General features: G+C 35.6%; 1 protein-coding gene across 1 annotated transcript in view; it reads left to right on the top strand.

Moving 5' to 3' along the window:
* Positions 1-15,483, top strand: part of col4a1 (collagen, type IV, alpha 1) — a 71,470-nt gene that overhangs the window by 48,897 nt on the left and 7,090 nt on the right. Inside the window, exons 36-45 of the mRNA XM_058786432.1 lie at positions 135-224; positions 542-681; positions 1,217-1,343; positions 1,472-1,552; positions 6,982-7,080; positions 9,585-9,635; positions 9,790-9,975; positions 11,786-11,919; positions 12,007-12,079; positions 12,212-12,283. Coding sequence (XP_058642415.1) covers positions 135-224; positions 542-681; positions 1,217-1,343; positions 1,472-1,552; positions 6,982-7,080; positions 9,585-9,635; positions 9,790-9,975; positions 11,786-11,919; positions 12,007-12,079; positions 12,212-12,283 — 1,053 coding nt within the window. The remainder of the gene's footprint in view (positions 1-134; positions 225-541; positions 682-1,216; positions 1,344-1,471; positions 1,553-6,981; positions 7,081-9,584; positions 9,636-9,789; positions 9,976-11,785; positions 11,920-12,006; positions 12,080-12,211; positions 12,284-15,483) is intronic.

Here is a 15,483-nt window from a genome sequence, read left to right on the forward strand (position 1 = left end):
CGACAGTTTGAAATGTGTATGAACTAGTCTTTTTGGACTTTTTTGTATTATGTTTTACATTTTGTCAAATAATAAAACAAACAAACAAAATGCTATCATGAGTGCATTATTTGATTACTGCGGCTTCACTGCAGGTGAAAAAGGAGACCCTGGAGTCCCTGGGGAGCCAGGACAAAGTGGAGAACCTGGAGACCCAGGTCCGAGAGGAGACATGGGATACCCAGGTAAATACAGTGCTCTCCACTTCTGCATGTGTGTTTTTTTGTTTGTTTTTTGTTTTATGTTTTTGAAAAACGGGTCTGCTGGTTATAATTTCCTGTATTATACAGCTATTTGTTGGTTCACATGACTCTTCATATTAAGATTTTTCAAATATTATTAATCAGTGAAGCAGTTTTGTTATATTTAATGATTTCTTTTTTTAACCATGGTTGTTACACTAAGCTTTAGTGTAATTTTAATGTGAAAAATTATGGTAATAATGTTTATGTCGTTTTATGAACAATTTGTGTTCATCAGTGAACATTTTGTGGTTCTTTAGGTTCAATGGGGCCGAAAGGTATTAAAGGTGTTGGTGGGTCACCGGGTCACCCTGGATTTAAGGGTACTGATGGCACCAAAGGAGACAAAGGAGAGGCTGGTGCAGCAGGAATAGGCATCCCTGGTCCCCCTGGAGAGAAGGTTTGTGTTGTTGTATGAGTATAAATATCAAGTCTAAAAATTTGCACATTAACAATACAGTATATGTCTTCCTTGGTCTCATCTTATACTTATGGCTATGTTCACACAGCAGCAGAATATGGTTGTCAGTCATATATTTGTGTGTCATCTGAAAGTTTTATATCCAGTCAGTTTTTCTCATCCCTTGACAGTTGTGTTTTCTGCACACGACTCAAATGCTCCGCTCTCCACCCAAATATAAAAGTTGCTGTTGGTTAATGAAGACTTGACGGATGAACTCGCGGCTCGATTGGATTGTCGTGTCAGAAAGTGATAAGATTTTCAGTTTTATGGATGTCGCCGTCTTTGATATTACTTTGGTCACTGTCGCTATGGTTACTGGTAAGGAATATGGGCTCACCTCCCGTTGCACGTTCATACAGACAGTATTCCAAACGCAACTGTAAGTTGCTGTGTGAACGGGACCTGTAAGTAAAGGCAGTTGTCAATCACAAAAACTGACAGTGTTAACGTAGCTTATATCTCATACTTACAGGGAAATATTGGTGCCCCTGGTTTCCCTGGTGAATCTGGACAGAAGGGACAGAAGGGTACAATGGGCATCCCAGGAACTCCTGGAACTCAAGGACTTAAAGGAGACACAGGATTGATTGGTTACCCAGGCAAGATGATTATAATGACTAATCCAAATGACATTGAAATACTCTTGTTTACCAGCCAGTGCTATTAACACATTGGGAGAATAATATGATATTTTATTATAATACCAATCATTTTATTTTCTGAGCAGGCAGTCCAGGGAAACCAGGTGAGAAAGGTGTCAGTGGGTTACCGGGGTCTCCAGGAGAACCTGGGTTTCAAGGACGTCCAGGTAAGTCAAACTAAAATTATCCTTAAGATTTGTTTAAGGCACCCATTTAATGTCCCCTTCTTAAAAAATCCAGCATTGGTTACCATTAGGGCCGGCGCCAGGGTACCTCAGACGGGGGGTGGAGGGTGGGGGAGGGATTTCAATTTGTACGGGGGGCACCAATCACGGGGGGCGGGGGATTCATCAGAGCTCGTGCAGCCAGCCGCGCTGGAGAAACTGCGATGACAGTAACCCGCGTCTGCTCGCAAAGCGCTTTTGCGGTAACTTTTATGGGCTGTACTGCTTCAAATCAGATGCTGATTGATCTGCTCAAATCGAACACAACTTTATGTGCTCTGCAGATGGTGCGCCCATGTTCCTCCAATTAATTATCCATTAACGGTTTAAATAAATATGTTTGTTAAGAAAACTGAGGGTGCACTAATTCTTTCTGAGGGGGCAATGCCCCCTTTTGCTCCCCGGGCCTGGTTACCATAATAAGGTATGTTTTGCATGCTGGGACCAACATGGGATGCTGGTTGCTGGTTTGCTAGTCCACAGCACGGTAAGCAGGTGTGCTGGTGGACCAGCATGGTGTTTTGCATGCTAGGACTAGCTTGGGATGCTGGTGTGCTGGTGGACCAGCATTTGCTGTCTTTTGGGTGCTGGTATGATCCCAGCAAGACCACAACAAAACTTGTGTATGTGTTACATAACACGTTTCTTAGTGTGTGTTTGTTAGTTAAATAACAATTTTTCCAATTATTTTTAATAAATTATTTAATAAAGATAAACACATGTTGCTGGTTACATGTTTACACTGCAAAATCCCCAGTGTTAAACAAATACTGCTCAGTTTTCATATGGTCCTGATCTATAGAGAAGAAAATGGGGCACTGAGGCAGTGTTGTAGTTAGTGAAATAGAGTAGGTTTACTCTACAAGTGATGACTGAACATTAGTGATGACACCTGCAGTTAACAATCAGAATCACTGAGGATAAGAGGAACAGCAAGAGCAGAAAAAAGTGAAGAGGTGAGCAGAAACACAACAACTACAGCTGACTTACAGCCACACAGACTTAGATGAAATAAAAATCTCACCATAGGATGATTAACCTCAACTAACTCCAAAAACAGAATGACCATATTCACTTATTACAACCCAGTTTGGCTTTATTCCTTTCTTATGGTACATATATAAAGGTTGCTGAGGTCTTTTACCATTATGGTGATTAGAGTTCCCTTTAGTTGGGCACTTGGCCATTGACTTTGTTTGAATTAACTCAGTTTCAGCAAATGTTGAAAGCAGGGGCGGACTTAACCAATAAGTGAGGTAAGCGGCCGCTTAGGGCCCCCAGGGGAATCAGGGGGCCCCATCTGATATTGGCAAAACATATTTGCAGCCTTGAACAACTCATAAACACAAACATGTGCGCTGATTTCTTGAACGCAGTGTTTAAGTTAGAATCCACTTACCGATCAAAATGAAGAGTTTTTGTCAAGTGCTGAGTTCTGCAAGGTCGGGGATCATCTCATTATAACAAAGTGTAGATACGATGTAAATAAGAGATTCATTGTGCAGTGTAGAGCTTATTAACGGAACGTTGTGGGATCGCAATGAACTGAAGTGAGAGACAGCTATAGTGATTATGAGGGAGCGCTCTTTGCGCGCATTCTAGGCTGTCTGACTGTCTCAGAACAGAGATATTCACCTCAGTAAAGAAAGTATTGTGTTTCAAGTCACAATTTTATTTATCTTGATGTTTCAAAATGACTCTTGTATGCTTCTCCTAGGCGCACCGGCGCTAACTGCCACGTACTCGTATAAATGCACGAATGCAATGACTGGAGATTTTCTCTTAATAATAGGTTTCATTTTCGATTTGTTTCTCGGCAAAGCCTACAGTATGCCTTCAGAACACTTGGAATATATAATGAGTTGCCTGGGATAATTTTATGTTTGTAAAAAGATTGGAAAGGTTTACAATTTATTAAATGGACAAGTGCATTTTTTTTTTTTTTTGGATAATGTCAGCCAAATTTGGCTTTAGCCAACAGCATCAGGTTGACAAATTACTGGTTGTGACGGTACAAATAAACTATAAACTAGAGCGAGATAAGCAAAATAAGGGTTATAAACACTTGGAATATGGAATGAGTTGCATGGGAATTTTATGTTTGTAAAAAGGTTGACATTTTTTACAATTTATTAAATGGAAAGTGCAGGCATTTTTCTTTTATTTATTTATTATGTCTTTATGTCTTCCTTTTGTGATCCAAAAAAAAAAATAATAATGTATCCTAATTTGGCTTTAGAACAGCAGCAAGTTAACTAATAACTGGTTGTGAAGGGATAAATAAACTAAAAACTAGAGCGAGCGAGCAAAATAGGGGTTAAGCATAAAAGGACACATAGTTATTGTATGGGGGCCCCATACCTGGAATTTGCTTAGGGCCCCCAAATCGCTAAGTCCGCCCCTGGTTGAAAGTGCACGCTATCACTATTTAACATATAACAATATTTCATGGACCTGACTGCACTGACATACCTTTTACTATGTGCCCTTTTTGCCCTTTTGACTGACAGCTGGATTTGGACATACAGTATGTGACTTCCCAAGTATGAAAGTCTTTAAAAACAACCACTTTCAGTTTTGAACTTTCATTATATTAAAATGTTCAGTTCTACATGTCTACTAACTCTCAGTAGGGTTGGTTTAGGGTTAGTAGAATAAGTTGACATACTTGCAAAGTTTCTCATACTCAGTATGTTGTATGTTGTGGACCCATCAAAATAAAGTGTTACCAAAGAAATGATCATTATCAAGACATCAATTATCATATGTAACCCTGGGGGCATATTACAGAAAGATCCTAACTTTAAGATCTTATCTTATCTGTTTGGTAACCATGGTAATTTCAGTTAGGACCACATTTAGGACAAAAGCTATTACAGAACAGCATTTCCTAAGTGTGTTATCCTATCTTAACTACAGATAGGAAAGGGGTATTACAGAAACCTCCTAACTTGACAAAAAACCCTAAAAACTGTCTCAACTTTAGGACAACCCCTCAGCTGTCCTAACTTCAAAATTATTTGAAAACCAACGGAAAAAACGCTTACAACTGTGCTGTCCGACAATGGTATTACATTTATTAATAGTTGAAAATGAAGAACAAAGATGTTTAATGGTAGAAAGACTCTTGGTTATATTTTGATGACAAAACACTTATAAGTAGTTACAGACTGCCGCACAACATATTACAGTTAGCACAGGAACTGCAACCAGCATTATAGAGACCAACAAAAGTGTCACGGAGCATTATTTGTTGTAGTGCAAGTGACTAATGCCTTACGGTTTTTTGCAAAAGGCGATTTTCACAGTGAGGTAGCTTCTATTATTTTGTTTACCTCATCAGCAGTGTTGATTGCTTGGTAACAGACCTGAGAGTGGATTGTCGAGCTTGATTATGCCATTTAAGATTTCCTAACTAGAGATAAGATACTATTTTGTAAGATAGGATAAGAATCCCAAATCAAGTTAAGATTTGCTTCTGTAATACGAATTTGTGAAAAATCCTAATTTAACGTATCATATCTTAAGTTAAGACCTAAGATAAGAAATTTTCTGTAATACACCCCCTGGACCACAAAATCAGTCTTAAGTCGCTGGGATATATTTGTAGCAATAGCCAAAAATACATTGTATGGGTCAAAATGATTGATTTTTCTTTTATGCCAAAAATCATTACGACATTAAGTAAAGATCATGTTCCATTAAGATATTTTGTAAATTTCCTACTGTAAATACAGGTGCATCTCAATAAATTAGAATGTTGTGGAAAAGTTTTAATTTATTTCAGTAATTCAACTCAAATTGTGAAACTCGTGTATTAAATAAATTCAATGCACACAGACTGAAGTAGTTTAAGTATTTGGTTCTTTTAATTGTGATGATTCTGGCTCATATTTAACAAAAACCCACCAATTCACTATCTCAACAAATTAGAATACTTCATAAGACCAATAAAAAAAAAAACATTTTTAGTGAATTGTTGGCCTTCTGGAAAGTAAGTTCATTTACTGTATATGTACTCAATACTTGGTAGGGGCTCCTTTTGCTTTAATTACTGCCTCAGTTCGGCATGGCATGGAGGTGATCAGTTTGTGGCACTGCTGAGGTGGTATGGAAGCCCAGGTTTCTTTGACAGTGGCCTTCAGCTCATCTGCATTTTTTGGTCTCTTGTTTCCCATTTTCCTCTTGACATTTCCCCATAGATTCTCTATGGGGTTCAGGTCTGGTGAGTTAAATGTGAGGCAAAATCATCACAATTAAAAGAACCAAAGACTTAAACTCTTACTAAACAGTCTGTGTGCATTGCATTTATTTAATACACAAGTTTCACAATTTGAGTTGAATTACTGAAATAAATGAACTTTTCCACAAAATTCTAATTTATTGAGATGCACCTGTATATCAAAACTTAATTTTTGATTAGTAATATGCATTGCTAAGAACTTAATTTGGACAACTTTAAAGGCAATTTTCTCAATATTTTGATTTGTTTGCACCCTCAGATTCCAGATTTTCAAATAGTTGTATCTCAGCCAAATATTGTCCTATCCTAACAAATCCTAACAAGCTTATTTATTCAGCTTTCAGATGATGTATACATCTCAATTTTGAAAAAAATGACACTTATAACTGGTTTGTGGTCCAGGGTCACATATTATCATATAATTAAAAAGAAGTTATCATATAATTCAAGAAATCATATGTTTTTACATTATATTGTTTTCCTTTGCATCATTAATGTGTGAATAGAGAAATATGCAAGCAAAAACAATGTTTGTCCCCAAAACATTGCTTGTATACAGACAGCTGGCCTACTGACATTTAACCATGCAAGACAATGCTGGTGAACCAGCATCACCAGCTCCATTTTGGTTGAGAACAGAATGAATATGCTGGTCCACCAGCTAGACCAGAACTATACTAACATAAACCAGCCTGGACCAGCACTATACCAGCATAAACCAGTCTGGGCCAGCACTATACCAACACTAACCAGCATAAACCAGCCTGGACCAGCTTGGAATCCATGTTGGTTTATGCTGGATTTTTCTGCAAGGTCACTAGACACATTTAAAAAGTTTCTGTACATTAGAATCCTTCTGAGAAAAAACAAAACAAGTGTGCATGAAGTTCATTTAAAGCAAGCTTCAAATGGGCCACATACATTTAGTGGTGAAAATAAGTAATTTTTTTTGTATAAGAATAAGTAATTTTTGCATAGGTTTGGTTTCAGTTCTTCCTACATCTCATAAAATGTGAATACATTTATAAGTACACAAATACTGTAGCTGATGTATCATGATTTGTCTGTGAAAACGTGTATACCATTTATTGGTGAAAATCCTAATGATTTTTTTTTTTTTTCTGATTAGGTGAACCTGGTCTACAGGGTCCACCAGGTCAGCCTGGGGAGAAAGGCAAGCCAGGGTTAGATGGCATTCCTGGATTTGTAGGAGAGAGAGGAGAACCTGGTAAGATTATGTATAGCTCTAAAAGTGAAAGGTAGCTCAAAAATGGAAATGCTGTTAATTTAACATGCTTTAGAGAAATGCACATATCTTGGGCTCTTAAAAGACTCTTTTAGGGACAGTGGATATCTAAATCAGTAATAACTGCATAGATGATTTGTTTTTATATGCACAACGTGCACACAAGAATTAGTTCTTAACTTTGTTCTAATGTTAATGAATTTAGAGTATTCTAAATCAGAGAACCATGTGACTTTTGTTCCTCTTTTGAATGTAAAGGTTAGTTATTTGCTTAAAACAACCCCAAACCACATCCATAATAGGGCTTTCCGCACAACCTATCAAAGCAAATGTATGACAGTCTCTAAGGATGCGCTACCCTGAGAGTGTGTGCTGCAAGATCCTCGATCAATGTCAAGTGTGCCATTCTCAAAACTAATGTAAACACCTTAGATTATAAGATTATCTTTATTTTGCTACACTTTTATGTACACACGTGGTCAGAATTGTTGGTACCCTTAGTAAATATGATCAAAGAAGGCTGTGAAAATAAATCTGCAATGTTAATTCACAAATTAACATTTCACAAAAATCTAACCTTTCATTGGGGGGGTGATTATCATTATGAAATGAATGTTTTTCTCTTATACACATTGGCCACAATTAACGGTACCCTTTTATTCAATTCTTTTTGAAACCTCCATTTGCCAGTTTAACAGCTCTAAATTTTCTCCTATTATGCCTGATGAGGTTAGAGAACACCTGACAAGAGATCAGAGACCATTTCTTCATCCAGAATCACTCCAGACCCTTCAGATTCCCAGCTCCATGTTGGTGCTTCTTCTCTTCAGTTCACCCCACTCATTTTCTATAGGGTTCAGGTCAGAGGACTGGAATGGCCACAGTAGAAGCTTCGGTTTGTGCTCAGTGACCCATTTTTGTGTTGTTTTTGAGGTTTGTGTTTGGATTATTGTACAGTTGGAAGATCCAAACATGGCCCATTATAAGATTTCGGTAACACTTTACGGTAAGGGTACATGAATTACTATGAATTCATGCATAAATTAATATGTGAATCATGCACTACTTCATGTATTAATATCTCATGAATTATCAGGAACTAACATGAATTCAAAGTCTTTCATTCATGACTTCATGGATGAACAACACCTTAATTAATACATTAACTAAGGCGAGTACATTATCATGATTTATGATTTATTACGCATAATCATGATGTTTTTTTGTTCACAAAAAAACAAGGTCTTTACTATCTATTGTGGATAAAGCTATGCTTATGGTACATGATTCAAAAAAGCATTATTTTGTGCATGTAAGACTACTTGAATTATTAAAGGAATATACAAAAATCCACATTACCTCATGCATGCATACAGGCTAGAACAGTATATCAATTAATGTGAGAACTAATGTTTTTCATTAAATATGATATGAGTTATCAAGCATAATATCAAGCATAAAGTATAATTTGAAGTTCCAGTCCTGTCTCATAAAGCTGAATAGGCTGGAGTTTGTTTTTGGATGAGTGAGGAGAATGTTTCTTGAAACCCTCCCGAACAACATGTGGTGATGTAGGGGCTGTTTGATAATTTTTTTTTAAAGGTTTTCTGACCTCGAGACTCAACTATTTTCTGCAATTCTCCAGCTGTGGTCCTTGGAGAATCTTTAGCCACTGAAACTCTCCTTTTCACCGTGCATTAGGACGATATAGACACACGTCCTCTTCAAGGCAGTTTCATAACATTTTCTGTTGAGTGGAAATTCTTAAAATTAAATTTGAAAATTATTGCCCTGATGGTGCAAATGGGAGTTTTCACTGCTCTATCTCTTTTCTTAAAGCCACTTCACTAATTTGTGAAGCTCAATTATCTTTTGTGGCACATCAGAAATATATTCTTTGGTTTTTCTCATTGTGATGGATGATTAAGGGAATTTGGACTTTGTTTTCCCTCCTATTTATATTTCTGTGAAACAGGAAGCCATGGCTGGATAATTTCATGTTCATAATCACCCTGGAGTGCTCAAAATTGTAAATATGAATGGGGATATACTTCAGAGATATTTTACTCATAAGAATTTCTAGGGGTACCAATAATTGTGTTCAGCATGTATGAGAGTTTCCCCCATTTTCAATTGTTTTAGTTCAATGAAAGGTTAGATTTTTTTTTTTTTTTTTGATTTTTTAAAATAAAAGATCAACAGGATTAATAATGCAGGTTTATTTCCAGAGCCTTCTTTGATCATTTTTACCAAGGGTACCAACAATTCTGACCACGTGTGTATATTTAGAATGAGATAACTTTGTATAAAACTTCATTTTATGTTTAGAAGACCAGAATAAGTAATTTTTGCATAGGTTTGGTTTAATGTTGAATACATTCAAGTACACAAGTAACTGATGAATCATGATTTGTTTGTGAAAACATGTATGCAAATTTGTGCATGCGCACAGTGATCTAAGACAAACAATTATTTATCTTCTTCAGGTATACCTGGTACAGGTTTGCAAGGAAGCCGTGGAGAACCTGGCAGCAAAGGTCAGAATCACATATCCCCAATAATTAGGTTGTGGGGTCTGAGGTCTACTTAAAATGAATCGATTTTTAGTTAATTATTTTCAATGTATAATCTAAGGATATTTTAGTGGAAAGTAACTAAATTAAATGAATACTTCTCCTCATCTCCACACAGGTGACAAAGGCAACCCTGGTCTTCCTGGCATTCCCGGGAGTTCAGGTATTCCTGGAACCAAAGGTGAGAAGGGTCTGGCTGGATTCCCAGGCGACCAAGGGCGGCCTGGAGAGAGAGGACTTCCAGGAGCAGCCATGGATGGGCCTAAAGGGGACCGGGGAGCTCAGGGACAGCCAGGAGAAAAAGGTGAATCCTTAAAGGCCGGGACACACCAAGCCGACTTCAAAGAACTAGCGGCGACGAAAGCTGATGGTGTTGTCGCCTCGCGTCAGCAGCGTCGGACCAAAAAGCTGCACTCAAACACACCCCACAGACTACAGCTGACAGCAAACTAACACGTGCGTTCTGCGCCTGCGTGAGATGAATTAACTGTCTATATCAGCAGCTATCAATAGTATATATTCGTCATTCAAAAGGAGAAACCGAAACAAAGATATACTAGATAAAAGCAGATATATGAAAAGTAAACAAAGCAGAGCTTGCTTACCATTTTGAATATCAGTAACGTTGATAACTATAATCATTTTAAGTGACTCATGATGTTATGAAAACATTCGCGTATTAGAATGATTGGGAAAGATCACGTAACATTTAAACAGCCCTCTTTCTGTACCCAGTGTTGCCAACTAATTTTCAGGGGAAGTTGCTAAAGGAAGGTCTATTTGTTGTTAAAAGTTGCTAAATTACGTTGTGATGTTTCTGCGCGATGACATCATTACATAATCACCACGCAAAATTGTCACTACATCAAATCTCAGCAAAAAATATATTTTATATATGTTCATTTAGATTTGTTCGTAAAATAATATAAATGCATAATATAATATTAAAATATAAATATTTTTATATACATTGAACAAACATTTAAGCTTCTTTATTAGCTAGTAAACAAGTAAAACTACACATTCTGAACAATTATACTTTTAAGCAGTGTATTAGTAGTAAGTATGATACACTCTAAGAAAAGCCTGTTAAAAAAAAAGGGCACAATCTACTATGTTAATATGGAGGAAATTTCCGTATTAATTTTTCCACAGGTTTTTAACTGCATATTTAATCACGCAGTGTATTTTGTGTTTTCGGGTTACAGGGTTACAACGGATAATGTCCTGGAAAATTACTAGTACCTTTTACATTTTTCTAGATAATTTTACTTACAGTGTACTACTAACTGATCAACAATCGCAGGTTCAAGCTACTAACCTAAGTGTATCTTAAATAAACAATTATTCAATTATTATTATTATTATTATTATTATTGTTATTAAATTAAACAATTGCAAATAGCAGCTAACTTAATTCACGTGATGTGTGTACTGCTAGGCATCTTTGCTTTTCTCTTTTTTTTTTGTAATTTAAATGGTAAATGTGTGCCTTTTTATCGTTTGAGTTGAGTTGCTAAATGTTGCCAAATAAATTTGAAAAATATCTAAATTTGTTGCTAGGTGCTTTTGGAAGAAAAAGCTGCTAGGGTAGTCTGAAAAGTTGCTAAATTTAGCAAAATTGCTAAATTGGCAACACTGTCTGTACCGCCTTCATTTACGTGCTCGTTTTCGTCACTTTCACTTTAATTCTCAGGCACTGACTCGTTTGCTAAACTAAACATCCAATCAGAGTTCTCACTCTCGCCGACGGCCCTGACACCGATTCAACATGTTGAATCGGGCAAACTGCCGCCGACATGAGCCCGACAAGAGCCGACGAATGGAACACACCAAACAAACTAGCCCGACTGTCGCTCGCCGTCGGCTTGGTGTGTCCCGGCCTTAACACCTCACCATACAGGACATTCTGTTACAGAATATTTCTCTTATTAGTAGTCTATCAGTTTAAAGGTGTCATTATGGTAATAAAATGCAGTTGTCACTCCTGTTAGCCAAAGAACTGTGTGTGAACTGTATTGAACTGTATTTAATACTCTAAAACAAGACTGACAGATGTAATCTGCTGAATGTGGCCTGCGTCATCTTACACCCACATCACATTTTTACCACAGGTGCCTCTGGTGATCCAGGCCCACCTGGCATATCTGGTAGTGCTGGAGCTAAAGGAGAAAAGGGAGATGTGGGCTTCCCTGGCCAACGAGGCTCTCAAGGGTATAAAGGAGACAAAGGTTTCACCGGTACTCCTGTGAGTTTGTTAAGGCTTCATCTTCAAAAATAAAAATTGAGCCTTTAAAATTGATAGGGGATCGTTTAATACAGTTGTGCTCTGTAGGGTGAGCCTGGATTGCCTGGCTATAATGGACCAAAGGGTGAGATGGGACCACAGGGTGTTCCTGGTTTCCCTGGTAAGACCCAAAATCAAATTGTATGCCTTGACAGAATATTACAGTGCATTTCGGTGTGCTTTTTTGAGTGTCATGAATATTTATAAAAAAAACAATGCTCAATAGAGATTGAGTACCTCTGTGTCATTCCAGGTACAAAGGGTGAGCAAGGAGTGATCGGTCCTAAGGGTGACGGAGGTGACAGAGGATTCCCAGGTCTTAAAGGTATTAACAAAAACTTGAACTCAGATTTCTATTTAATTATATTATTAGTAGAGATGCACCGATTGACCGGCCAGTGATCGGAATTGGCAGATTTTTCGCATGACCGGCCCGGATCGGTGACTGGCCGGTCAGTCTCACTTCTTTCCAATTCCGAGCCAATCCTTTTATTGCCAGCGGCGCAGGCAATGACGTCACAGCCACGTGCACACTCACAGTCACGTGTAAACACGTCGTTTCACGTGAGAATGATTTTAAATGCATTCAGTTTAAACGGCGACTGATAATGTATTTATGTCGTGCCAGATGAGGCTTGCACAGCCTGAGTGAGTGTGTGAGAGAGACAGCAGTACACACAAAGTAACTCACAGAAATTTATAGATGCATACTGCGAAAGAAAAAAAAAATTTTTTTTTTTTACAAAATATGATTTAGATAAGCAACATTATACGGCCATGATGTTTCCCCGAATATCATTATCAACACGATTGCAATGACACTGATTTTATACAATAGTATTTAAATAAACAATAAGTTAAAATTAAGCGACTATTGTTATTATTACAAAATATTGACTGTTTCTGCTCAGTTTCGCTGACGAAAATAGTTCAGATCAAAGCCACAGCAGAAATCTTGTGTGTCTCTGAGTAGCACACAGCGGTGTTTCGTTACTGAATGAATCCACGTTTTTGAACGAATCGAGTGAGTCAATGATTCAGTGGCTCATTCATAAGGACAGTCACTTGCCTCGTTTCTGAATAAATCAGCCGTTTGAATAAATCGGTTGAATGAATGAATAAATAACTCACTCATTTAAACAGACACTTGCCACCACTTGGTTTAGTCATATTTAAAAGTATCATTGCATTTTTTCAACATATATTTGTATGTTTAAAAAAATATGTAAAACATTAATCTTATAAACTATTTATGAATTTGAAATTGCAGTGTAAATGCATTTATGGCACCTCAGCTTCACCAAACTGTCTGTGTAAATGCATCTAATGCCACTTCAGAGGCAGCTTCTGTTTTCTCAGCAGTGGAATGATAGAGTTTGTTAATACTAATTTTATTTGAATGGTAACAACTCTACAGTTTCTTATTATGCTAACTGAATTAATTGAAACAAAGTAAGAATTTGATGTGAAAGAGGACGCATTTAATAAGGTTAGGGGAAAAAATGACAATGACTAAATAATTTTTTTTTTTTTTTTGCATTGAAATTTGCATAGATTTTGGTTTGTATATGCTGTCAATTATAGTTCTTAGAGAGAAAATCGGAATCGGCAAAAATCGGTATCGGCAGGTCACACTTCCAAAAAATCGGAAATCGGAATCGGCCAAGAAAATTGCAATCGGTGCATCTCTAATTATTAGTGTCTATCCACATTTATTCAAATGAACATTTTAATTGGTATAGATAATATAAAATTGGTAGTATACTTTAAATTTATTGCTTTATGTTTTACAATATTGTATACAACAACAACAATATTATTATTATTATTATTAATAATAATACAATAATTTAAAATATCAAATTATTTAATATTAATATTGTATAATCTTGAAAATACAATAATAATATCCATTATTATAAAATATTAAATGTATTAATATTTATTAATATTTCATACCCTTTTACTTTGAATTTGTAATTCTGTGAATTGGTTGTGAAATAAGTTGATTAATATGTATATAGAAGAAGAATTACACACATATATATATATATATATATATATATATATATATATATGTGTGTGTGTGTGTGTGTGTGTGTGAAGAGTTCAGATGCAAAAGCCTCTAAGTGCCATTTGAAATTTTCTTCTAAAATTAGCTTTTTTTTCCAGGCTCCCATGTGTAGGTTCAGTAATTTCACATTAAAGGCAATGAATAGGTTATTTTCATTGCTATTTAAATTAAATAACTGAACATAAACAGGAGCCTGAGAAAAATGTTAATTTTAGAAGAAAATTTAGGTAACACTTTATAATAACTTTCATTAATAAATCATTATATAATATTTAACTAATCATTACTTAATATACATTAAAATATCTAGAAATATGAGATAATGTGTTTGTTAATGTTAACTAATGAACTTATTAAACATTATCAAATGATTAACAGATCATTATTTAATGTAAATTGAAATGCTTACAAATGTCATTAAACCTTTAATTCATATGATCATGCATTTTTTTTTTTTTAATCTTCAAATGATTTTGACAGATGGTTTACAATGATTAAAAGCTTCATTAATAAATTATTAACAAACATTATGTAATGCTTAACGGATCATTAGCTAATGTTTACAAATGTCATAAAACTTTCAATGCGTTTTAAAAAACTACAAATTATTTGAACAGAAATTATACAATGATTACAAGTTTATTTGTTAATGTACTTTTGAATGCTTTCAGTTCACCTTCAGTTCACAAATTAGCTAATGCTCATTTTTACATTTACAAATGATGTGAAAATATAGCTTAATTAGTCATTTTAAGCAGTTCACAAGCTATTCATGGTAATATATTGATTAACTCAATCACAGTCTGTAAAGGTCATACATTTGGTCATTGTTTGTTGTGTGTAGACTTCTACTATTTGCCCATCTTAAATAATTTATTAATTATTTGTTAATGTTTTTGCAGTACCCAATCTAAAGTGGAAACTATTCATCAATTGTAAATGTTTATAAACATTTACTAATCATTAGTACCTTTTATGAGCAGTCATTTTAATGACAGAAAGTGTCACAAATGACCAGAATTCACCCTATTTTCACATCTTTACAAATCATTTATTAATCATTTGTTCATGTTTTTGCAGTACGCTATCTATAGTTGAGACTATTCATCATTTGTAAATGTTTATAAACATTTACAAAGTTGTTTTAGTATCTGTATTGGCACTTTACTTTTAGCTACTGTAACAACGTTTGTGTAAAGGGTGGTTAGTTAAGTTTAGCTAAATGCTTGGTAAAAACAATACACATTGTAATTTGGGTGCAAAACATGTTTTATTACCTCAAGACTTATATTAGTATACTATTGTGTATCATTAAACAGAATACTCCTTGAATCATACATCAACAGGAGGGGGAAAAACTAATTTTTAAGAAAATATTCATTTTTCACTTATCGAAACAATGCAATATAAACAGATTGAATCGTGTTCCCTTATAGTAATCAAATTGAACC

This window comes from Onychostoma macrolepis, chromosome 09, assembly GCF_012432095.1.
Source record: "Onychostoma macrolepis isolate SWU-2019 chromosome 09, ASM1243209v1, whole genome shotgun sequence".
Lineage (NCBI taxonomy): Eukaryota > Metazoa > Chordata > Actinopteri > Cypriniformes > Cyprinidae > Onychostoma > Onychostoma macrolepis.